The sequence below is a fragment of the Impatiens glandulifera genome, chromosome 1 (assembly GCF_907164915.1).
Source record: "Impatiens glandulifera chromosome 1, dImpGla2.1, whole genome shotgun sequence".
Lineage (NCBI taxonomy): Eukaryota > Viridiplantae > Streptophyta > Magnoliopsida > Ericales > Balsaminaceae > Impatiens > Impatiens glandulifera.
This window is the reverse complement of record NC_061862.1, coordinates 5,609,507-5,634,492: the sequence shown is the minus strand read 5'-3', so window position 1 is coordinate 5,634,492 and position 24,986 is coordinate 5,609,507. Positions and strand designations below refer to the sequence as shown.

Here is a 24,986-nt window from a genome sequence, read left to right as displayed (position 1 = left end):
CTCTAACCGGATTAGTACCAGTGTGTTGTGTGTGTTGTTTGTAAACGATCTACCTTTAACCGGACCCCGGTCCCCTATCGGCGATCCCGATCCTAACAAGTGGTATTAGAGCAGGAATCTTAACATTCAAGCAACCAAAAGAGATGGGAAGCATGACCCACAGTGATAAGCCACCCATGCTAAACAGTGAAGCATTTAGCGGTTGGAAGGTTCAGATGTATTTACATCTGATCACTTTGGATGATGAAATGAGCACCATCCTAAAAGAAGGACCGATAAAGATTGAGAAGGAGAAAGGAGTATGGACGGCTGAAGATAGGAGAAGAAACAACCTAGACAACCATTGCATGAGACATATTTTCAAATCTCTGGACAACAACACTTTTGGCAAAGTCAAAGAATGCAAAACGGGAAAAGAAGTGTGGGAAAAATTGATCCAACTATATGAAGGTAGTGACCAAATAAATGAGAACCAAAAAGAGCAGAAGGCTTTAATGGCTGGTGAAAGAAAGGGAAAATGGGCTGATAGCGATTCGGATGACTTATCATCCAACGACTGTGATAGTTGATACCTGCTTCACGGCTAAGAAAGAATCTGAGGTATTTGATCTCTCCTTTGATGATTTTACCCGAGATGATTTAATTGTTGCACTCAATGACATGGTCATTAAGTACAGAAAACTGTTAGAATCCTTTAATCAAACTATTTCAAAAAACATGTCTGATAGTTCAAGTTGTTCATCTCAAATAAAAAAGGTTGATGTTTCAATAAGTGAGTCTGTGAATGAGAAGCTCAAGGAAGAAATTACAATCTGCAATGATTTAACTTCAAAGGATGAGATGATCTATGTAAATTCAACTTCAAGTTGGCTGAAACCTGAGAAAAGGACAGCCAGTTTGTATGACAAAGAAAAACTTAACCGAAAGTCAAGAGATGTTTACCGAAAACCATTCTTTAAAGTTAAATCATCAGTAGGTAGATATACTATACATACACATAATAGAAAATCCATCAAAATAATCAAAGTATGGATTCCCAAGGGATTAATAAGCCACGGACCCAAAGAAAAATGGGGACCAGATTTTCTATTGTCTATGAATGTAGGTAAATCAAGACAGAATTTGGAAGAGTCAACATTGCATCCGGACAGTCGGCTGCTGACGAACACATCACATGAAGGGAACAAACATGAAGTGGTTAACATCCTCACAAAGCCACTTCTCGAGCCTAAGTTTTCTTCCCTTAGAAATATTTTAGGATTGTTAGATTACAATAATTCTTAGACTGATTTAAATTTTAAAACCGGCCAATAATTACAAGTTTTGAATATTTATTCTAAATAATCAAAAAGGAAGAAATTGTTAGAAAAATTAAGTAAGTTAATTTTAAACCGCCAACGATTACAAGTTTTGAATATTTATTCTAAATAATCAAAAAAGGAAAAATTGTTAGAAAATAATTGTTAAAACTTATGAAAAGTTTAATGAATAGATAAAACTAAGTTCAAATATATATGTTAAACCCCTAAGTTATATCAAGTATATTAATTGGTTTCAATATAATAAGAAAGTGTTGTAGTGTAATGGTAAACACTCCTGCCTGACACACAAGTGACTAGGGATTGAATCTCACTGGTTTCAAATAATATTTAAATTTTTGTTATCTCAGGGAAGCTGAGCAAAATATCAAAATTTCCATGTAGGCAAGATCGGCTCGGCAGATGATATCGGTTCGTTAGATTGACTAGTCCGACTTCGGTTCGGAAATGGAGATCGGTCAAACCAGCTCGGTCAACCGGCACTTAATGAAGCATGGCGAGTCATAAATGAGCCCCGGTCATTAATGAGTTCCGGTTATTAAATGAGATCCATTCATTAATGAGCTTTGGTTATTAAATGAGCTGCTCATGTCATAAATGAGTTCCGGTTGATTAAATGATGTCAAGTTCCGATTATTAAATGAACTGCAGGTAGCTGTTGGGCATGCTTGTCTCAGTTCAGAAGCAACCTCTAGGAAGCAGGTAGCTGTCAGGCAGGTTTGTCCAAGATCACAAGCAATCTTTTAAAATAGGCGACCGACTAATGCATGTCTGCCAAGTGTCCAAAATGGCAAGGCGTGCACGCGACCTAATCTTGACTGGCACGACTTCAGATGACCAATCCCCTGGAGAGAGAAAAATATGACCGTTGTCATATTTCTCATATAAATAGAAGCTCAAATATGCTTAATCAAATAGCGAAAAAGAGTGTGAGAAACAGATCCAACGCGCGCAAACTACAAAACACGTTTTCACCTGATCAAGCCTGAAAAATATCCTAAATTCATACAGTCCTCTTGATCCAAAGTGAAACAGTTGTAGAAGTTAAGAACTCTGTGTATTTTACATTGTGTAAAAGTATTACATCATTGTGTGAGTGGTGTAACCGACGAGCAGTAAATAAGACTCGATCGGAGTGTGTTTTATGAATTAGTTTAAAATTCCAACAATCCCCACATTAATGGAAATTGAAAGATTAACCCGGTGAAAGGTTTAACAGTTGAATTCTGCATAGGATAGGTAGGTGTAACCCTTTGAACTTTCCCTTATGAAATTATATAACTTTATTAGTCGATTAGTAGACTCGATGTCCTTGAACTATTTTGCCATTTGTGTAAACGATTACACACTTTCACATAAAATTATCCTTAATACATGTCAAGCTCTCATGGTTGCGTTCGTTTTGGCCATAGAACACGCGCCTGGTTCTGTGAGAGGGTCTAGAATTGAGCCGTGCAATTCCTTCGAAACGACCCCACTTCTCTCTCACATAGGTGATCTTTTTGCTCACAAAGAATCATTAAAAGCGACATGCTTATCCTCGTCAAAATATATATTGTTTTATTATAGGATTAATCATCAACAATAACTTTCCAAGTTAGTACAATTATGTTGTCCCATTGAACCTAGTTCTTGGGATCTCTAGTCTGCATATGTTGGGTTTTCCTTCATACCAACTTATAGTAGGTTGATGTCTTCAAAGACTTTCAAACAAAATCTCTATTCAATAATTTTATTAGTGGATCCGCAATGTTATCTTTGACTTACATAGTTAAATTTGATAACTCCATTAGAGAGTGTAGTCTAATGACATCATGTCTAAGACATGTATGTCTAGACTTGTCATTGACTCTAAACTTATCTATTTTCAAATTATTATTATAATAATTAGAAATTTCTGATAATCTTGGAATATCTTTTAATAAGAAGCATAGTCATTCGTACATGTTTACCATTTAAACATTTTTTTTATGAAAATATTGTTTACTTGGCTAACTAGTAGACAAAATGTCTTTGAACTATTTTTCCTTCGTGTAAACGATTATATATTTTGCATAAAAATATTTTATTTTTCGACATAAGTCAAAAATATAGATTATAATGTTTAATCTATTCATCATAATTTTCTTAGAAGATTTCCATACGTAAATTGCACTTCTAAGTGTAAAAATATTCACTTTAAGACGTAAAGTATTTCATTTAATAATATCAATATATCATTTGATAACAACATGATATTTCATGTAGTGCAACTCACATCCTTAATGGATTTAATCAGTTTTATCATAATTTTTAACGATAAAAATATTGTACAAAAGACACGTAGTGAAATAATTTTCATTGTTTTCATGATATATATAATTATCACATCCATTTTTTAATAAAAGTATGATCAAAGTTTCATATCATTATTATACAATTTGTTATAAGTCATATCAAGACTTTATAAACTTTCATTTTCATTTATTTCATAAAATCCTTTTGAAGACAATGATTCTTCAAATTTCTATGAAAGTAATGTCAAAATATTACACGTTTCTTGATTTTAAAATCCTCAAATTTAAAATATCAATTTAAGCACCGACTCAGCAAAAACAATCAAGACATTTTCTTGTTATTTTTTTTTTAAGTTGCGCAACTTTATCTTTTATAGAGAACACATTTCTCTAATAATAAATTATCTTTTTATATAATATACACAATTAATTTTGTGTTATTATCAATAAAAATATTTGCCCCCACATTTATGTTGGTACCAATTTTTTTTAAATCACACACATCTATATGATTTAAATCAATGATTTTCTAATCAAGAAATTGTCACACAATTCTTTTATAAATTTCTTTTGTTATACTTATCAAACAATGAATAAGATAACTTTATTATAAATATTTAATTGAATAAAACATAATTTCTGTACAAGAGATTAGAATGTTTATTCATATATAAATCATTCTTCACATAATCTCTACATAAGAAATTATAATATTTAATCAATTAAAATATTTATTTTATCACATTATTTCTATAAAAGAAATTATAATATTTAATCAAATAAATATTCACCGTGTCACATTATTTCTACAAAAAAAAAAATCATAATGTTTAAGCATCTTTGGCCGAAGCCGCTTAAACATTTATAATGGTTGCACGTTTGCATCCCATAATATCGGCACATTTGCCACATTATTTTTCAAATCAAACACAAATATTCTTATAGTTATTAGATTTCAAAAACATCAAATTAACAAGTCTTTATGATGAAATTGAACCATGTATATCAAATATATAATCGAATAACATAATCAAATGATATGTTATATATATATTATAATTACTTCATATATCACTAAACAAATATCTTTCTAAAATACATCAATAATTGACAATTTATCTTTAATTAAATATAAATAAATAATTATTATAAATAATTGTTCATGTCATCAATTCGTCTGTTTCTTAATTAATTAGATAACTTTAACTTTTCATAAAAGTTTTTGTATACCAAAAGACACATAATTTTTTAAATTATTTTTTCCGGAATTTTCTATTAAAACAAAATGCATTTACAATATCTTTATTCAAATAGGCATACAAATTGCTAAATAATCATACTTATTATGAATGAACATGAATCATCGTATTATTAGCTAATATGCATGATAAATATATATATATATATATATATATATATATATATATATATAATCACTTAGCAACATAATCAAATATAATATATCTATAAATATATTTCATATCTTAATCGAAACACTTACATTGCCATGTTTTGAACAATAATCGACGTGAAGCGAATATGCACTCTCAAAACAAATATGAGTAGATTATTATCACCGAGACTAATTTCCATAGTTGCGTCTCTTTAAATGCATGATTAGAATAAATTCTAACACAAACAACTTATTTAATCTCAAGAAATTAAAATGCCTCAAAATATTAATGACAACATTATTTTGACAAATTAAATTTCTACATAAGAAATCGTTAGGATACCCAATTCATTTCATAATTTTTACATAAGAAATTATAATGATAATGATTTCAACATTCATGATTAATGTCATTTAAACAAATCATATATATATATATATATATATATTTATAAAAATCATTATCGACCCCATTAATCTCATAATTCTTTCACAAGAAATTATAATAATTTTCACATCATTGACTCAAGTCTGATTTCTATAAAGAAATCATTAACTACCTCATTCATCTTCAAAATCAATGGATAGACTCATTTTAACGAGTCTGATTGCTACCAAGAAATCATTGACTACCCATTCATCTCATAATTTCTACACAAAAAATTGGAATTGTTTTAATATCAATGACTAAGTCATTTTAATAAGTCTGATTTCTTTCTATAAAGAAATCATTGAATACCCTCATTCAACTCATAATTTCTACATAAGAAATTAAAATGATTAACATAAATGACTAGTGTCATTTTATAACACATCAGATTTTTATAAAAGATCTCATCAGCTAGATTTGAACAGGGGACCTCCCTTTCGTCACACGCACCATTGCATCTGAACTTTGAATCACTGCGCCAATGTGCCCTTTCATCATTGTACCACTTTTATGACCTTTTATATCCTTTAATTAGAAGAATCTATTTATTTTCTTTGACTCAACTCAGTCAACAAACATATATATACAAACATTTTAAAATGATATCTTAATACCATAATAAAATATAATATGTAAAATAATATATAAATAAATAGATCATCTTCTTATTTAGTAATCATTATACCACATTCTTATTAATTATCAACTCTTAATTAATTTAAGAATACATATATTATAATTAATTGTTTTAAAACTGAAACCATATATGTTTCAATTATAATTAATTTTAATTACTATTACTAAATTATAATTATTAATTTGTTTCTAAAAATTAAAAGCTAACTCTTTAGTTACTTTTTTTCCATTTATTATTAATAATAATTTTAATAACCAACAAACATTAAAGTAAAAATAAAATAAATTATTGTTTTCTAATTTATTTTTTAGAAAATGTTTGTATAATGAATACACATCATTTTTCCTTAGAATATATATATACATCAACATATATTAGCTTATAAAAGTAAGTTTTCATACAAATAATATTAATAATAATTAAAACTATATGTATTCAATAAAAACTTATTTTTATTTGTAGATTCTTCTATTACTTTAGATGAACAACTTTATCTTGTCGAAATAAGCCATCATCTATTTTATAACATCATAACTCGTATTCCTGAAACATCAAAGACAAAAATTTCGATGGCACAAGTTACTAAATAACTTAGCACATGGAGGCTGTTTTAAGATTGTTAGATATCTTGTCATGAAATAACATAATATATATATATAAAATGATGTTACAAATAAAGTAAATTAATACAATATTACAAAGAACGAAATCACCAGATTGAGATGTTGATTTGAGGCATGTGTTTGACACATTTCTCTTAAAATAGTTCAATTGTCTCCCATTTGTGCTAGAGCTTATCGTAGATGACTGTCTCTCAGGGTACAACGAATCCAATAGAGATTCTGCACTGAAATCACTACTCGTCGAACTTGACCAGCGTACATGAACTATCACCGGATTTCAACGGAAATATCGAGCAAAGAACTCGAAGAACAATCACAAAACAAGAAGAGGGCTTTTGGAATTTTAGAGTGAGAAAATATAAGATGACTGGCTAGTTTGAGATTAGAGATGAGGGGTTTTATATTGTTGAATAGTTAAACTTTCATAAAAATAAAATCAACCATTAATCTTTGATCCAACGGTTGACATTAATTGCCTCTTCATTGCCTTTTGCATTTTCTCTTCATTAGAAAATGCACGTTACATGATTTTCTAAATTACCAATAAATTGATAGCAATAATATCATGAAGGTTACAAGGACAATTAACAAAATTAAATATATTTAATTTGATAATTGTTCTTCAAGCCATTAAATGTTAATTACATAATTAACAAATTAATTATAATTATTTAATTATTTGGATCAAATTTCACTTTAATTCACGTTCGAATTTCATGTGAATTTCGTTTGAATTTCATTTGATTTTATTTACCCAAATTCTTATTTCCATTCATTAATAGAATTTATGAATTAGTTTAAAATTCCAACAAGATTCACTTCGTCAGAAACGTTGAACCTAAGTTATCTATCTACGTGCTCATTTCAGTCTAAATTTCGAGCAGTTTCTCAACATTCGTACAAAATTATAAACTACTTTAGAACATTAAGAAAAGTAAGACTAAAAACAACAATAACATAAATAGTAAGTTGAAAAGGTCAAGTCAGGATTCAGGACAAAGAGATGATGAAAAAGAATAAATACATTTGCAATTTACCTATAAAGAAGATAAATAGTCGGAAACGGATGATCAAAGAAACTGAGGATCATTTACCTAACATTCAATGTCGTATTCTCCGGTTGGACAGAGGATCTTCCTATAGAGGATAGATTGCGCTTACCATTACATCTTGAAACTGGATGAAGAAGTTGAGTACTCATATTTCCTCTTTGGTTGAGGCGGAAACTGGATCTTCCTACATAGGATTAAAACCCTAAAATTAATATAGAGAGGTTGAAGAGAGGGAAATCAGGATATCATGAAGGTGCCGCTCCCGCTTCTCTCTCTTCTTCTGGTTTTGGCCAGGGAGAAGAAATAGAGATCGGAGAGAAGGAGAGAAGAAAGAAAATGTATCAACTAGTGATACTAATGAAAGTAAAGGGATTAGAGCTGTAGTATGGGGAGCGGGTTTCGGAAAGGAAAGGGGAAAAGAGAGAGATGTGTTAATTAAACCGATAGGTAATAGCAATTAGTAAATGTACCAATTTCTAATATGGTATTAACGATTAGTGACTTATCCAATCGCTATTAAGGAAGTAAAACTGATTGGTTGTTATACCAATCAGTACTAATGCTTTCAAAATGCAACAAAACCTGACACCTTTTTTCGCGATCTTTTATTGGGGGTATACCGATTGGTTTGTAACCAATCGGCGTCTTATGTGGTGTAATAGTGATTGGTGTAAAGACTAATCGCTATTATTGCTCACTATTACTCCTATTTTTACTAGTGTTCCCCTAGAACTAGGCTTTCACGAATATGATAAGATTTAGGGATAGAATTTCAAAGCGACGAATTGAACTTGAATTTGATCACTCGACCGACCTAAGCCTACTATTAATACTCATTAGGTGTTTCTCTATCAATCCATCAAACAAACATCACATATTATAGTTCAAATCGAAAAATTCAAATTCTGTCCAAAAATAGTTTTTTTAAAAACTTTCTCCGATGATCCCAGCTTCGATCCAGGCTTCTGGAAAGCCTTTGAATTTCAACAACTCCTTGGAGTGTTCTCCAATTGTTTGTAAGCATCCATAACCTTTGAATTTCAATTTGTGATTGAAAATTAGATTTTTCTAAGTTTGATCGGTTTGATCTGTTCTAGGGTTTAATCGTATGATTTCTTTGTTTATAATCAATTCCTAGATGTTATATGAACTTTTTGTTGAAAGAGATTTGATCAAATCAACCTTAAACTAAAACATGAAAATTTGAATTGAAAATCTGGATTTTTAAAAATTCATGTTCTTGAGTTTTAATCTTAATTTTTTTATTCAAATAGATGCTAAACATGTTTGTAAACATTTTAGAATGATTTCCAGATCACTATAACATCACCTCGATAGTATTTGATCAAACTGTAATTTTGAAAATTTTGAGTATGATTTCCATATCACTATAACATCACCCCGATAGTGTTTGATCAAACTGTAATTTTGAGTTTGAATTTCATCTTCAAAAGTTGTTACAAAGCTGTTTTGATGTTCTTATTTTGGTTGTGTTCAACTGTGTTCATTATTTCAAAGCTAATTTTAAAAAATCAGATATAGATATGGCTTAATTTAAAATAACCCAAATTTAAACCTAAAAATAGTTTTTAGAAATTGATCTTTATAAAGATCGGTTGATTGTGATTAGGGTTATGATTTTTGTTCTCCATAATCATATGAATCATCTACAACTTACAGATTATGATTATATGATATGTATCAAAAGTTATAGCTTCTGCAATTCTTGACCAAATCAAGAACACTTGGTCCCCGACGAACGATTCTTGTAGGACCGGGAATGAAAAATATGACCGATGATCTTCAGTGCAGACCGAGACTAAGAACCGGTGTTCTTGAGTTAGGATCGAGATCGATGACCGGTGTTCTTGAGTTAGGATCGAGACTCAAGACCGGTGCTCTTGAGCAAGGTCTGAGGATCTGACATGGGACCGAACCTTCCAAGTCCACGACCGATAAACATAGACCTGGGGTCGAGCCTCCCAAACCTAGGACCGAACAGCTTGAGTTCAGGATCGAGCCTTCTGAACCTCAATCAAGCAGTCCGAGTTCGAGACCGAGCCTCTCGAACTTAGGACCGAGCCTTCCGGTCTATTAACCCAGGCTACTAAGCCCTAGTATAAATCATCTAGTCTAGAATGAGCATGTCCGATCTCAAATTATCAAAATCGGACCCAAACCTTAGGACTCCGGTCCTAAGGCCTGTTTGGCTTCACTTTTCAAAATCCAAAATTATTTTTGTAATTTTAGAACCCCAATCCATTTCAAATAATCCCTACAGGTCAGAAAATAATATTTAAATATTTTCGGGATATTTCCCAAACAAATATTTTGGCTAAAGCCATATTTGAAATTTATTTTTAAATTCTAAAACTTTTTTGATATTTTTTAGGGTTTTTACTCAGTATTATATCAACGCAATCGTAAGTACGTCCTTTCAAATAATTTTGTACAATTATTTATGCAATCTAAACATATCCTTGTTTTGAACCCCCTAAACTACTAATCCAAGAAAATAAATCTTATAATAGTCAGACCTTGCTTATTTTAAAATTTAAAACCGTCATTTGACGGGCGTGGAGGACATAGAGCGAAAGCCCTTTTCCGAGTGTAGCCAAAGACCGAACCCCTTATAGAAACTCTGGTGTAAAATACATTTGTACACTATACTTTTTTACTAATTTTTATAAAATCATTTCGCGAATCTATTTTTCAAATAAATAATTTTTAAATTGGGTTTTGGTTAAATTATTATTTGACCCCTAGATTATTAAAATTTGAATAAAATTAATTATTTCTACATGATTAATTTCAAAATCTCCTAGGTATTCTTAAAATCTTTTAAAATAATATTTTATTTTAAAATGCGTCTAACACGCAAACCAAGGTTGAAAATCATCGAACATCGAGTCACCCCGCGATATTCCCCGTATTACCATAGAGGGAGTGATTCTTGGAGTTCCAATATATAATAATTTTTATATTTATATAATTATTAAAAAAAATTTATTTATATATATATATATATATATATATATATATATATATAACAAAAGTGGTGAGTAATTGGAAATGGTGAGTAATTTGAAGGTTATCCAAATAATTTAACTATATACATATAAAAGAGATTTCATAATATATATAAATATAAAAAATAATATATATAAGAGATTTAATAATTATATATATTAAAAATATGCCATCAAAATAATAATTAAAGGACCAACCAACTCATTTATCGTATATTATATTTCTTTCTCATTATTATTGTTATATATTAATTATTTTTATTAGTTTTCGAGATATAATCGGTCAAGATAAAGATGGGAGACTAATAACATCTCTACTTTGGTCAAACCGAACCAAGGATAAACAGTCCCAATAGAGAATTAGAAAGAAAAAAATGCGGGACTAATTATAATTGTAAATAGCCCCGATGAAGTTCAATGGGTTGGTTAATAGCTAGTTGGGCCTGCCAGCCAGCCCATCTACCAATCGCCGGCGGGATTCCAGTTTTCTACACTATTCATCTCTTCCCCTGCCTCCCTCCCTCCCCTTTGCGCCGATTAACAGTTTCCAAAGAAGAAAAATGGGTTTGCTCAAGGTCAAAGGGATCATCCCCATCTCTTCTTTCCGTCTCTCCTCTCTTCTCCGCCTTCAGAAAGATCCCAAGATTGCTCTCCAACTCTTCCTATACCCTAATAATGAAGATGATCAACAACAATCGAAGCCCTTCCGCTACACTCTCCGCAATTACGACCTCATCATCAACATACTCGGCCGCGCTAAAATGTTCGACGAGATGGATCACATCGTCCAACGAATGCACAATGAAACCCGTTTCGTCCCTAAAGAGATCATCTTCTGTAACATCATATCCTTCTATGGTCGTGCTTCCCTCCCTGATCAAGCTATTCGTGTTTTTCTTCAAATACCATCATTCCATTGCCATCAAACTCTAAGGTCTGTTAACACACTCTTGAATGCTCTCTTGGACTGCCGACAATTCGATCAAATGATGTCATTGTTTCTATCTATGAAAGAGTTATGTGAACCCGATGTCTGTACTTATAATATAATGATGAATGCTTTCTCTACTTGCGATGATTTGGATAATGCTTGGAAGATGTTTGATGAAATGAAAAGGAATGGAATTGAACCGAATGTGGTGACTTTTGCTACTCTGATTAATGCACTATGTAAGATGTCTTGTTTTGAAGAAGCATTCAAGTTGAAAAAGGAAATGGTTAGTGTTTATAGGATTCAACCAAATGGGTATATCTATGCATCATTGGTCAAGATTCTATGTAAGATGGATAAATTGAGTTTAGCTTTCAAACTTAAAGATGAGATGTTGAAAAGCAAGAATGGTGTGAAATCCTCTGTTTACACTTCCTTAATCAGCTCACTCTATAAAGTGGGTCGTGGAAAAGAGGTTAAATTTCTTCTCGAGGAAATGAAAATCTACGGGTGTGCACCCGTCACAGCAACCTATAATTCGATCATCCATGGATTATGTATCGAGAAGGATTTCAAGGCTGCGTTTGCTGTAATAGATGATATGGAAAATAAGTTCGGTAGAAGGGCGGATACAGTAAGTTATAACACACTTATTTGTGGACTTATGAAGGATGGGAGATGGAATGAAGCAAATGATGTGTTTAAGGATATGCCTAGAAAAAGATGTTTGCCTGATATTGTTACTTATCGAACTCTTTTTAGTGGGTTTTGTGCGATGATGCAGCTTGAAGAAGCTGCGCTTATTCTCGATGAAATGATTTTCAAGGGATATAAGCCTTACGCCCCGAGCGTGACAAAGTTTATCGAATGTCTTTGCGACAGCGGGGATGTGAATTTATTGGGGAAAGTTGTGGAAATACTTGCGAAAGGAAATGTTATAGATGTTCTAACATGGTTTGCTGTTGTTCCAATTGTTTGCAAGAATGAGAAGCAATTGAATTCTTCTTCTTCTAATAAGCTTGTTGATGTATTATTGACACCAAGATTAGAAGATTACAAGTAAGTTGTAGTTTTTATTATATTATTATGTAATTTAAACAAGAGTTATGTAAAATTAGTGTGTATAATAATAATATGATATAATAGGTAGTGGATATGACATTATTGTGGATCAATTAAATAATAAAAAAGAGTTGTTAATGATGAAGTTTGATATCATTATTGGCGTGAAGAAAATTCTTCTAAAACAAATAGATGACCCTAATAGACAATCAAATGTCACATCTACAATAGAAAATTAAATTAATTTAATACTACAAGTCAAGAGTCAAGACACAAATTTCTTAATTTCAATTATTGAAATGATTCAACTTTTAAGCCAATTAGTTTCAATTCTCTATCACAAATTTAGGTTTCAAGAATTCTATATTTCAAGAATCCTATAGAGATTGATGAGAATTGGACCTAAATGCTAAGCTAAGAAGTACCCTATTATATATAATTTACCTTATAATTTTATATCTTCATATTGAACTCCAATATCATATCACATGGATAATTCCAATTTCTTTTTACAAAAATTGCAGAAGTTAACTGAAAACTACAATACAATGGCTTCTTCTAAAAGTGTCTGAATCAAAATCATGAACACAGATACACTTGACACTGTATAATAGTCTTACCAACATTGAAACCAGGAACAACCGTGAAGCCAACCTTTGGTGCTGGCCGGTTCGATTCCGATGAGATGGACGAAAGAAAAGCCTGTTCTTCTTCGTTCACGCATTGCATATAAACGTCAGAAAACCGACACCCTTTAGCCACTTGAAATATAGATGGGGCAAATTCAGGCTCAAAAGAGAAGGCCAGGCAATGCAACAGCCAAACCCTCTTCGCCATTTCGCTAAATGCCGCGAAGAAGGCAGTTTCTGGATGATGTTCGCCTCCAATTACTAGCTTTCTCTGGTTCAAGTTACCGAAAAGAGATGACTCCATTTCCGGGTGAATCAGTTGTAAATACTTTGAACAACAGAATTTAGCAAATGTAGATTTCGGCCTTTGAGATAGATAGTTCTTTGTCTTGAAAGACTTCAATTCATTAAACCTGTCAAAGAAAAGTTTATGTTGTTTCCTATGTCTGCTGCCAGTGGTGGTTTTCGCTAAATGAACCGCGAAACCTGGATAGTTGAATTGGTTAAACATCTCACGACAGACAAACGATTCCAATGCAAAACATTTCTGAGTAGATTGTCGGAAAGTAATACCGGGTTGGACTGCAGTCGCGACCGCATCTAAATCCCACCCAATTATCTCCATTTCACCGATCATTAACCTGACAAATCTCCTAATATGCTTTACTGTCTGATCAAGAACCTTTCTGAAATGATTCACATTCAATGTAGAAAGCTGGAGTGTGCTGGGAATTGAAGAAATTGAACCGTTAGAGTTCAATCTCTTCTCCAGCATCTTGTTCTCTTTGTTGGCTTCGTCTAGTTTCTCTTCAAGAAATGTTATTTCCGAATCCTTAAGCCTGAGTTGAGAAATCAGCTTCTGTCGTGTTATCCCGTATGTTCTTAATACAGACTTCTGTTCCTTAATGTCAGCTAACAGCAATGCGGTTTCAGGAGAGGTGGAATCGTCGAGATGGTGATTCTTTGAATGACATTGTTTCAATTCAGATAAATACTTAAATTCTGATACGACCATCTGATCTGCTGCTTGAATCCCATCTACATCGTAAGGAGTTTGACAGAACTGCAATTGAGCATATGATGCTTTTATAGATGAAATGCTAGCAAACAATTTGGCCATAAATGCTTCGGTTGTTATTTGCTGATGAAAGATTTCTTCTTCATGGAACTTGCTGGACGGTTTAATATCCTTTTCTTTGAACTTCGTTTTGTGAATCCCATCTACGAATGATCCTGATTGATCCTGACGAACGCCGCGCATAACCTTAGCAGCGAAACTCATGGCTAATTTGACTTCAGAAGTTCAGATCAATTGAATATCCATCTTGATCTGATCAATGGGAGAAGACAAAAAGAACCCACAAGTGGAAAACTACTTAAGAATGGAGATGAAAATTGTAACGGTAATATGATCAAACGTTGGACATGGTTCAGTAAAAAGAGGATAATAGATAAAGCAACGGCTCTTAGATCAAGGTGGCGGTGGTAGTGGGATTTTCAAACTGCTTTTCTTTCAAAAGTATGAAGGAAAAGAAAAAGTGAGAAATACAAAAAGAAAACAAGCAAGTGGATACTAGGTTATTATTATTTTATAATATTTAATCAACATCATCAGTGTAATTATTTCTTAATTCCTTCCTTTCTCTGTCATTGAATTTTTTAATGTCAATTTAGTAACATATAATTTCAATATCAACCTTCCTTAGTTAAAATTCATCCCATAACAGTACATATGAGTGTTTGTGATAGAGTCAAGGCAATAGGCATATAAATATCATGCTTCATTGATTGATCAACTATAAAATTAGAAAAAACTTCCTTAAGAAGGAAAATTAGATCAGGTACAAGAGACAAGAAACATATTTATCTGGGAGGAGTTGCTTTGGACAATTGTGACATTGTTCAAAGAAGAGAGCTCGTCCTAAATCTTTACTAACTCATCGACATGTTTTGTTGTCAATAATATGAGAGGTTTGTTTGACTAAACGAGGAAATTGGTTAGGAGAGAATCTAGTTGATGGTTTAATAAAGTTGTTGTAACTATCGATGACATTTTCATTTTATACGAAGATTCGAGGCCAACAACATATATGTTTCTTATGAATGATCATGATGATTGTGATCTATCTCCTAGACCCCTCCCCATGAGAAAATAGACCATTGTCCTATTGTGTACACTTCTAAGGTTTAGGGATGATAGGTTTGAAAGATGATCTCATATGACGAAATTGGTAAGAAAGGAGAGAATAAGTGAATATGTGTCGTGACTTTGTACTCTCGTTGTATTTCTACCATGGTTGATGCCCTATTAAACGACTTTTTCCGTTGTCTAGAATGTTTGGAATTTCTAGAGTTGTCTATATGATAAACACATATAATTAGTGTGTTTATCAAGTTGAAATAATAGAATTACAAAAATCCCTTTTAAAAATTGTGTTCAAGTTATTGAAGCCATCATAACAATAAATTAATTACATATTCTAAAGTTTAACTACTTTGTGTATGAACAGACATATTCTCAAATAGTAAAAAAGAAGAATAAGAAGAAGAATAGTCTGAATAGACATTATAGTAACCTTCCTTACTATCTTTATGTTTACTCTATTATAATCAAAAGCTGTTAATTGTTTATTACACCAACATGGATTCCATCTAGAAATATATTATTATATAAAATATGTTCTTATATTAAACAAGAAAAAATGCAATGTTGGTACACATTACAAGAAGTGGATCCCACTTTATGAGCATATTTTCTGCTTACAATTTATAAATACTAAGATTAATCAGAGATCACATGTACCAAATTTTAATTATTTTAAAAAAATCATAGAGATTGGAGCCACTTACAGCTAAGGGCCAATCTCCTTCACACCCTATTTTTAGCATTAGATGTAATATTATTTATTTTAAACTATTCATATGTCAATTTTAGTTTTAATATTAAATTGTTTTTGAATTAAGAAAATACTATAAATATCAAAATCAATTTACATCATAACTCAACAACTGCAATAAATAAACCACAGCTGGATTGTCTCTTCTAAGTAAAATTTGACTCTAAGTTATTGTTTGAATTTTTTACTAGTTAGGGATTTCAAAAATTATCAAACCAGATGAAATGAAATATGAGTAAAATAAATAAGAATAAAAGAATGAATTAATTACCTGTAGAAGATGAAGAAGACTTATCGATTCAGTAGTTCGTCGAATCTCAAGAAACAGCAATTCACCTCTAATGGCTACTAACGATGACCTAACTCGGACCGTTATCTGTATGAATGAATTGATTCCAAAATCTTTCAATAAGAAGTTATTGATAGCAGATTGACAATGCGAGTGAACGGAAGAACAATATTCATCAGGCGAATTTGCAGAAAATAATCACGTACCAGAGCTCTACAAACTTCGAACTCGATCTCTTCAATGTCTGTGTTTCGATTCGATTCAGATCATTCAGCTCCTGATCATGATCATGATCAGTTATCGGAGAATCAAATTAGCTCTATATCATCCTCAAATTAGCGATCAAAGAACGAGAAACTCTAGCGATTCAAAAATTCAGTATACATTATAGAGAGAGAAAGAGATAAATAAGAATTAAGAAATGAGGAGAGAAAAAACGCGTATAAAAATCCCAACGTAGCGTGCGACTAAAACACGATAGATATTAATTAATAGAATTGAAAAGGGTGATTAGTCTTAATCACCCTCATAATCATTTTTATTATTTTTTATCAAACACAGCAAGCTTCATGCTGGGAAATGCGACGAAATTATCTTAAAAAATCCCTTAAATGCGTGGTTTAATTAAGTAAACGATTACTTCTAAATATTTTGATGAAATTAACCCATCAACTCTGTCGCGTAACGCGAAGGGTACGATTGTCTCGCGAAGAAAAAACATATTTTGATGAAATTAACCCATCAACCCTATCGCGTAACGCGAAGGGCATGATTGTCTCGCGAAGAAAAAATATATGACAAGTCCAGAATTACCGTGTCCTTCGCGTGACGATAGTGCCTTTCACGTTATGCAACTGAGATAATTTCACAAATTTCACGTTCGCGATCCTGCCCTTTCACACGTTACGCTAAGGGGTATTTTCGTCAAAAATTTTTTTTAATAATCACCAGCAAAATTTAATTTAGGGCATTTAAATCTTTTTTAAGGTCATTTCATCAAATTTCCCATGCCAACAAATACTTATATATTTCTTAATTATTAAATTATTTTACTCGATTCTATTACTTGGGCAATATACATAGAATGGTTTCAAAATAATGAAAAACTTCAATTTTTAGAAAATGATTAAATAATAGCAATTAACTATACCTTCACATGCATTATTATTAATGAAATGTTTCTATTTCCAGTAGTGCATTTAACTTTAGGTCAGAAGTTCTCACCACCTAGTGATGGGAATGATTTGCATAACATTTATATGCCAGTTCATGAATCACACTAATGATAGCCATCGTAGAATAAACCCTAGTCGTAAAGAAAACAGAACAACCCTTTTGTGATAATCTGAGGATAAACACAAACAAAAGGTAATAAAATGAAATGAAAACCACACAAGAGGATGAAATTGGGAAGAATTTGCTTTCATTTTAAGCCTTCTTGAAGAATGACATAATATTTCCTTGTTTAGGATCCTTTGCATTTCCTCCTTTCTTCAGCCCTGCCTTGGAACTTGTGGCATTGGGTTTTACAGCTGGTGACTTCTTTGTGACTGCTGCTGCTGCTGCTGGCGGCCTGAGTTGTTAGGAGAAAAGACAAAAATAATGACATATATTAACTCCCGAAAACACACTTAACCGCCTGACAGGCTCGAACCCATGACAGGGAGACTGAGAGACGCTAATAATGCAAGGTCATATCAGGTATTATACCTTTCAGAAGTAGTAGTACTGACTGTCTTACTGTCCTCTGCATTCTTTGATGAACCCTTATCATCATCTTTCTTCCCTCCATCTTCACCCTCCCAGACAACCTCAGTTACTGCACATAAATCATTTTTTGGTACATAATAATATCAACAAACCAACTTATAAGTCTAAATAAGTCTACATAAACACTTCAAATATATACTATACCTTCTCTCCCCCGTTCATCTATTCTTGTTTTGAGAACTTTCCTTCTTTTAGGTGAAGAGGTAGAAGCAGCATCAGTTCCTTTATTATTTGTTTTTGAACTAATTTCAGGTATATGACCCTGCATCTTATCTGAAGAAGCATTCTCTAGTTCTTTGTTCCTTTTCGCAACTGATGGTTTGATTGACTTGATGTCTCCCACTGTTTCTTCTTTTTTTATAGTAGATCCTTCCATTTTCTGCTTGTGTAAGTTCAAGCTGCTCTTATCAGGAATTGAGGTTTTTGTGTCTGGTACTACGTCTTGCAAGGACTTCCCTCTAGGAGGATCTGGAGATGCTAAACTGATTGCATCTTCGTTGTTGTCGTTCTCATCATCTGAGAAATCACATACAACTCTCCTCTTCCTTCTAGAATCACCCTTTGAAGTTCTTCTGAAGTTAACATCACAATCATCCTCGTCACTTTTTGATTCAGACGTTTCATGAGCATGAGCATCAGATTCTGCATGCATTGACAATTAACACAAAAATTCAAAAGGGGACAAAATAGAATGGTTCTTTTGAAACTTCAAAAGGGGACAAAATGGTAACATACCACTTAAATTTGTGACGGAAGTTTTAGTTTCTTCCATGATTGAACTTGACTTTGTTTTTGCAGAAGCACGACCCCACATATTTGCCAATGAGGTTCCATTTCCGGATGTTGTTTTATTACTCTTATCTTTTGGTTTCTCATGATGCACTGGGGCAGCCTTCACTTTGTCTGAGGGTGGCTTGCCAGCTTGCTCATGAACACCATCTTTAGCATTAGTTTCAGTTTTTATAGCTTTGACATTGTCTAAGGGGATTGATTGATGAGACTTTTGTAGAGAAGACTCTGGAGGAATTGAGGTTTTTTTTGCTAAACCATTTAGAGGTAGCCCAGGGAGTCCAGATTTTTGGGATTGGGGAGAAATGGTACTGGAGTCTCCTTTAAAAATGCGTTTGACAAAAGGATTTGAAATTGCACAGAACCTGATAGATAAGAAATGGTAAATATAACACAAACAAGATTGGTGCAAAGATTAAAAAATAGACTCAATTTAGCTTCTCTATCATTTTCCCCCTATGAAATGGCTTGCTTTGAAGATTAATTTAACTTTTTCAGTGAGTTATTGATCCATTTGGAAACACTTTTCTTTTCTGCCAGGTATCTCATCTGGATATGGATCCATGTGAAATCACCTTCGGAAACACAAGGATTCCAAATCAGGAATGGGCCAATTGGTAAGACTGTGGACAACCATATCTAACATATACTACAAATTCTGTCTTAAAAAATATTCTGCAATGTAGTTAGTACATTAAGAGGTACAAGGAGCACATTAAGAGTTACAAGGAGCTATTGGGTTCAGTAGCCTACTTTAGAATAATATTGGCAAAAGTTTAGCAACAAACTAAGAAATATTGCTACAAATCAAGCACCAAACGGAATTACCTATTATCTCTCAAGCAATTGTCAATATCAGGGGGCTGTCTGTAAAGTTCCTCTGCCTGTATAAATTCATTATTCCAAAGAGATGCTGCATCTTTTGGAAGACAAGCTTGCACGCTATAAACTTGAACTGAACAGTTCTCAAATTCGTGCTTGGCCTCTGCATATGGGAAGAAGATAAATTAACCAAACTTTGTATCTTTTGTCTTATTTTCTATTGGCTTTTTGAAGAACAATTAGTCCCTTGCTAGTTACAAAATCATAACTGCACCACAACCTCAATTGAATACAATAAAACAAGCATTACTCCCTCAAAGAAATTTACAAGGAACGATCAACTCCAATATTTACTAATGCTGTGATAACAATGAGTTAAAGCAATGAAAACATGGATGACACTACCAGAACTATAAATTTGATCAAAATTGTATTGTCAAATCAAATATTTTATCAGTACAACCGATCAAATTCATAAAGATATCATGATAAACAGGCATAATAGTTCAAGATGGAAGGAACAAGTCTAAAGAATAACAGGAGTAGAAGTTAAACATATAGTGATTGTTCTGAACATGGAATGAACAAAAATTATGTGGATGCACAGAAAGATCTTCAGACCTGAAAGTTTATGCCCAGGGACAAGCTTAACATGGTATTCAGAAGTGTTCTTCTTCAGCAGACCAGATAAAGCATACACTGCTTCAAACCCATCTTCGTTCTTTTCTACAAAATCTTGGAGCAACCTTTCTCAAACAAAAAACAACTCTCAGATACAGAAACAAGTGCAAAGAAAAGCTATAAAAACATAGAGGGTAAGGGATTGTACTTCTTAGCAGTATTTGATGACAGTAAGAAGTTACGGCTCAGCCACTTATAAGAAACCTGAGGAGATGAAAATTATGCTTAGCCTAAGTTGGAAGAGTGAAAGCAAAAGAATGGAATTAAGGATTGGGATAATGATCAGTTCAGAAACATGGAATTGGGAAAAGAAGGGATATTTCCACAATCAATCGCATCGTAAAGATAACTTAATGTAGGGTTTGTAAAGATAAAAACATAGGAATTTGAAGAATCTACCACTTGAAGTTTGTCGGAGATGAGGGATTGAATCTCTTCAAGGATGCCTAGGGTTTCGACTTCCGCCATTTTGTGAGAGTGGACCGGCTGGGATCGTAAAAGCCTAGAGGAGGTTAAGCCGAAGAAGTGTACGGCGGCTCTAATCGCTATTCTGCGTTTACCCGCCCAAAGAGCAATCAAATTCCCGCCACTGAATTTTGGTGTATTCTTTTTCGCTTTTTCTTATCCCCTTTTAATCTCTTCTAGACAATATCAAATCATTTTTTTACTTTGCACTTTTAAGTGATAATTGATATTCTTTAACCTAAATATTCTATATTTATAAAATAATTAATATTTAAAAAGACAAAAAAAAAAATAGTATTAAATATATTAAGTATTTTGTTTTAATATTTAAACATTCATTAAATAATTAATATTGAATATTATGTTTTATAATTAGTTTAAAATGTGTTATTTTAATTTTTATGTTAAAAAATAAACAATGATTAAATAAAAACAAAATTATTATTTTAAAACAATTTAGTATATGTTTTAAATGGTTTATAAATATTTATTAGTTAATTTATAGTATTATTATATAATAAAAATTATTTATATTGTTTTATTAAATATTATTAAATTAAATATTAAAGAAAAATTAATTAAAATTTTGGAAAAAAAAAATATTTAAAAAAAATATTTAACAATGCATTCATTTTAATGTTAGTGAATTTATTATTTTAAAAAAATAGTAATTACTTTATTTTTTATTAATATGAATTATAATTTTAGAGTTTTCATTAGTAAGATATAAGATAGTTTAGATAAATTTTATTATAATTTTAACTATATTGTTTTTAATGATTTTTTTTATTATTATTTTTTTGGGTACATCTTAATTTTTTTTAGATTTCAGTCACATTTAATGCTTAAAAATATTTTTTATTTATTTTAGATTACATTTTAAAATTAAAAATAAAATATTATAATTATATGAGTGTTTTTAAATTTTGATATTATAAAACAAATGGTTTTGTTGTAACATTTACATAATAAATTTACTATATTATCTAATATAAATTTACTTAAATTTTTTTAATTAAGTGAAATTATTTTTATTTTATTTTAAATTAAATTATTTCAAAATAATAATATTACAGTTATTATTAAAAAATATTAATTAATATTTGTTTCTTATAAATAATAAAACAATATTAAAAATTATATTAATATTATTTTTATTAAATATTCAAATTATTAATATTATTTTTTATATATTATTTTAATATAATAATATAACAGTTTTTTATAATTAATATTATATATTAATAATATATTTTTAAAAATTCTTATTTATATTCTATATTTTATAAGTATATATTAATAATATATAATTTTTTTTAAAGTTCACTTATAATAAAATCCTCCATTAACAATTATTCACCAAGATAATCTTTCAAGATTCAATCGATTCAATATTCATTAACAATATATATATTTTATAAATTTTAAATATTAATAAATATATATTTCTTAAATATAATCATTTTATTATTTTCAACCAAATATTTATACAATATCTTAAATTTATTTTATAATAATTTTTATTATATTTTATTTTATATTAATTTAAATTGTTTCAAAATAATAATATAACATTTTTTATTAAAAAATATTAATTAATATTTTTTTATTATAAATAATAAAAAATATTAAAAATTATATTACTATTTTAAACTAATAAATAAATAATATAATTAACACAATTAAATATTAAATATTTTTATTTAATTTAAAAATAATTTTATTATTTAATATAATAATTAAAAGATTTTATTATTTTTAATCAAATATTTATACAATATCTTAAATTTATTGTTAGATATAGATAATAATTTTTATTATATTTTATTTTATATTAAATTAAATTAAATTATCTTAAAATAATAATATAACATTAATTAATATTTGTTTATTATAAATAATAAATTATATTAAAAATTATATTAATATTTTAAAATCATAAATAAATACTTTTTGAAATTATTTTTTAAAATATTTTTAAAATAAATATTTGATATATTATTTATAAAATAATTAATATAATTAAATATTTTTATTTTAAAAATATTTTTATTATTAAATATAATAATAATAATTTATTATTTGATTGTTTTTATGAAATAATTAAATAATCAAATTATTTTTTTATATATTATTTTAAAATAATAATATAACAGTTTTTTAATAATTATTAATTAATATTTGTTTTATAAAAATAAATAAAAAAAACTAATTATTAATAATTTAATAAATGCATTTTCAAAATTTTAAATAAAAGGTTAAATAGTTTATTTTAATAATCTTTTTATATTGTATTATTAATTTTTATATTATATTATTAATTAATATTTGTTTTTTTTTATATTAATAATATATGTTTTAGAGTACTTAGATTTATATATATGTGAATTCTTATTATTTCAAATATTCACAATATACTAAAGTTAAATGTTTAGATATTTATTATTTAATTTATAATATTATTAAATTAAATATTTAATAAATAAATGAAAAAAATAGCAAAGTTAATAAAAAAAATGTTAAGATTCATGTGTAATATGCATAAAGAATTAGCAAGATTGAGTTAAGATAGAGTCAATATATATAATCTTAAATATTTCAAATTATATATAATAAATAAAATATTTTATTATTTTTAATAAAATAAAATATTTTATTATTTTTAATAAAATATTTATACAATATCTTAAATTTATTTTCAAATAATAATTTTTATTATATTTTATTTTATATTAAATTAAATTATTTTAAAATAATAATATAACTGTTTTTATTAAAAACAATATTAATTAATATTTGTTTATTATAAATAATAAAAAATATTAAAAATAATATTAATATTTTAAACTCATTAATAAATATTTTTTAACTTTATTTTATTAAATATTTTTAAAATAAAGATTTAATATTATTTATAAAATAATTAATATAATTAAAACTTAAATATTTTTTATTTGAAAATTAATTTTATTATTAAATATAATAAAAATTTATTATTTGATTGTTTTTATTAAATTATCGAATTATTAATATTATTTTTTATATATTATTTTCAAATAATAATATAACAGTTTTTTAATAATTAATATTTGTTATATAAAAATAAATAAATAAAAAACTAATAATATAATACATAAATTTTCAAAAATTTAAATAAAAGGTTAAATAGTTTTATTTTAATGATTTTTTATATTATATTGTATAATTAATTATTTGTTTGATCCTTTTTAAATATTGATTATTTAATTTATAATATTATTAAATTAAATATTGAATAAAAAAATGAAATAAAAAATAAAAAAATTTAAAAAAACTGGAAAAAGAATATTAAAAATATTAGTTTTAAAGTGAATGAGTTTATTATTTTGAAAAAACAATAAATTTTTTTAAAAAAGTTTCATTTATACTAAAAAAAAATAAATTTTATTGTTTTTTAATCTTAATAATATATATAATATCTATATATATATAATGATGCTTAATTTTTAAAGTGTCCGGATTGCTGGGTCGAGAGCTGTGGTTAATTTGGATACTTGGGTCGGATTGTGGGTTGACCCGCCTTTAAATTTAAAACGGTTAAAAATAAAATTAAAAATGCTGGAGGTATGTTTCAAACTTGCAACCTAACAAAACAAGTACAACTCTTTAACCAACTAGGCTACAAAGACTTTATATTTTAAATTCAACACCAAATCTGATAAACGTGGGACGTTTTAATATTAATATAAGTTCAACTTTTTAAATAACTAATCTATATATATATGATGATGTTGAGTAAATTGATACTTGAGTCGGATTGTGGGTTGACACACCCATAAATTTAAAACGATTAAAAATAAAATTAAAAATGTTATCCATAATTTGTTTTCCCGTTTTTTTATAGTATTAATCG

General features: G+C 29.3%; 3 protein-coding genes across 3 annotated transcripts; 1 reads left to right on the top strand and 2 right to left on the bottom strand.

Moving 5' to 3' along the window:
- Nucleotides 1–11,263: 11,263 nt before the first annotated feature.
- LOC124921059 (putative pentatricopeptide repeat-containing protein At1g53330) lies at nt 11,264–12,788 on the top strand. Its single transcript, XM_047461661.1, has one exon. It carries the CDS (start codon nt 11,320–11,322, stop codon nt 12,751–12,753), a length of 1,434 nt encoding a protein of 477 aa, XP_047317617.1. The 5' UTR covers nt 11,264–11,319; the 3' UTR covers nt 12,754–12,788.
- A 374-nt stretch (nt 12,789–13,162) lies between these two features.
- LOC124920072 (protein GRAVITROPIC IN THE LIGHT 1-like) lies at nt 13,163–14,917 on the bottom strand. Its single transcript, XM_047460473.1, has one exon. The coding sequence runs from the start codon at nt 14,661–14,663 to the stop codon at nt 13,332–13,334; it is 1,332 nt and encodes a 443-aa protein (XP_047316429.1). The 5' UTR covers nt 14,664–14,917; the 3' UTR covers nt 13,163–13,331.
- A 2,812-nt stretch (nt 14,918–17,729) lies between these two features.
- LOC124920695 (DNA polymerase delta subunit 3) lies at nt 17,730–21,251 on the bottom strand. The gene is made up of 8 exons (XM_047461249.1): nt 21,029–21,251; nt 20,778–20,833; nt 20,570–20,694; nt 19,955–20,111; nt 19,073–19,491; nt 18,482–18,979; nt 18,278–18,386; nt 17,730–18,140 (listed from the first exon to the last, which is right to left on the bottom strand). Exons 1-8 carry the CDS (start codon nt 21,095–21,097, stop codon nt 17,996–17,998), a joined length of 1,578 nt encoding a protein of 525 aa, XP_047317205.1. The 5' UTR covers nt 21,098–21,251; the 3' UTR covers nt 17,730–17,995.
- Nucleotides 21,252–24,986: the final 3,735 nt, after the last annotated feature.

What these genes read in the sequence shown, in the direction of transcription:
- LOC124921059 (XM_047461661.1), top strand. Translation starts at nt 11,320, where the DNA reads ATGGGTTTGCTCAAGGTCAAAGGGATCATCCCCATCTCTTCTTTCCGT.
- LOC124920072 (XM_047460473.1), bottom strand. Translation starts at nt 14,663, where the DNA reads ATGAGTTTCGCTGCTAAGGTTATGCGCGGCGTTCGTCAGGATCAATCA.
- LOC124920695 (XM_047461249.1), bottom strand. Translation starts at nt 21,097, where the DNA reads ATGGCGGAAGTCGAAACCCTAGGCATCCTTGAAGAGATTCAATCCCTC. An exon ending in TCTCCGACAAACTTCAAGTG is followed by an intron (nt 20,834 to 21,028) that starts GTAGATTCTTCA and finishes TCATCTCCTCAG; the next exon opens with GTTTCTTATAAGTGGCTGAG. An exon ending in TTCCGTCACAAATTTAAGTG is followed by an intron (nt 18,980 to 19,072) that starts GTATGTTACCAT and finishes CAATGCATGCAG; the next exon opens with AATCTGATGCTCATGCTCAT.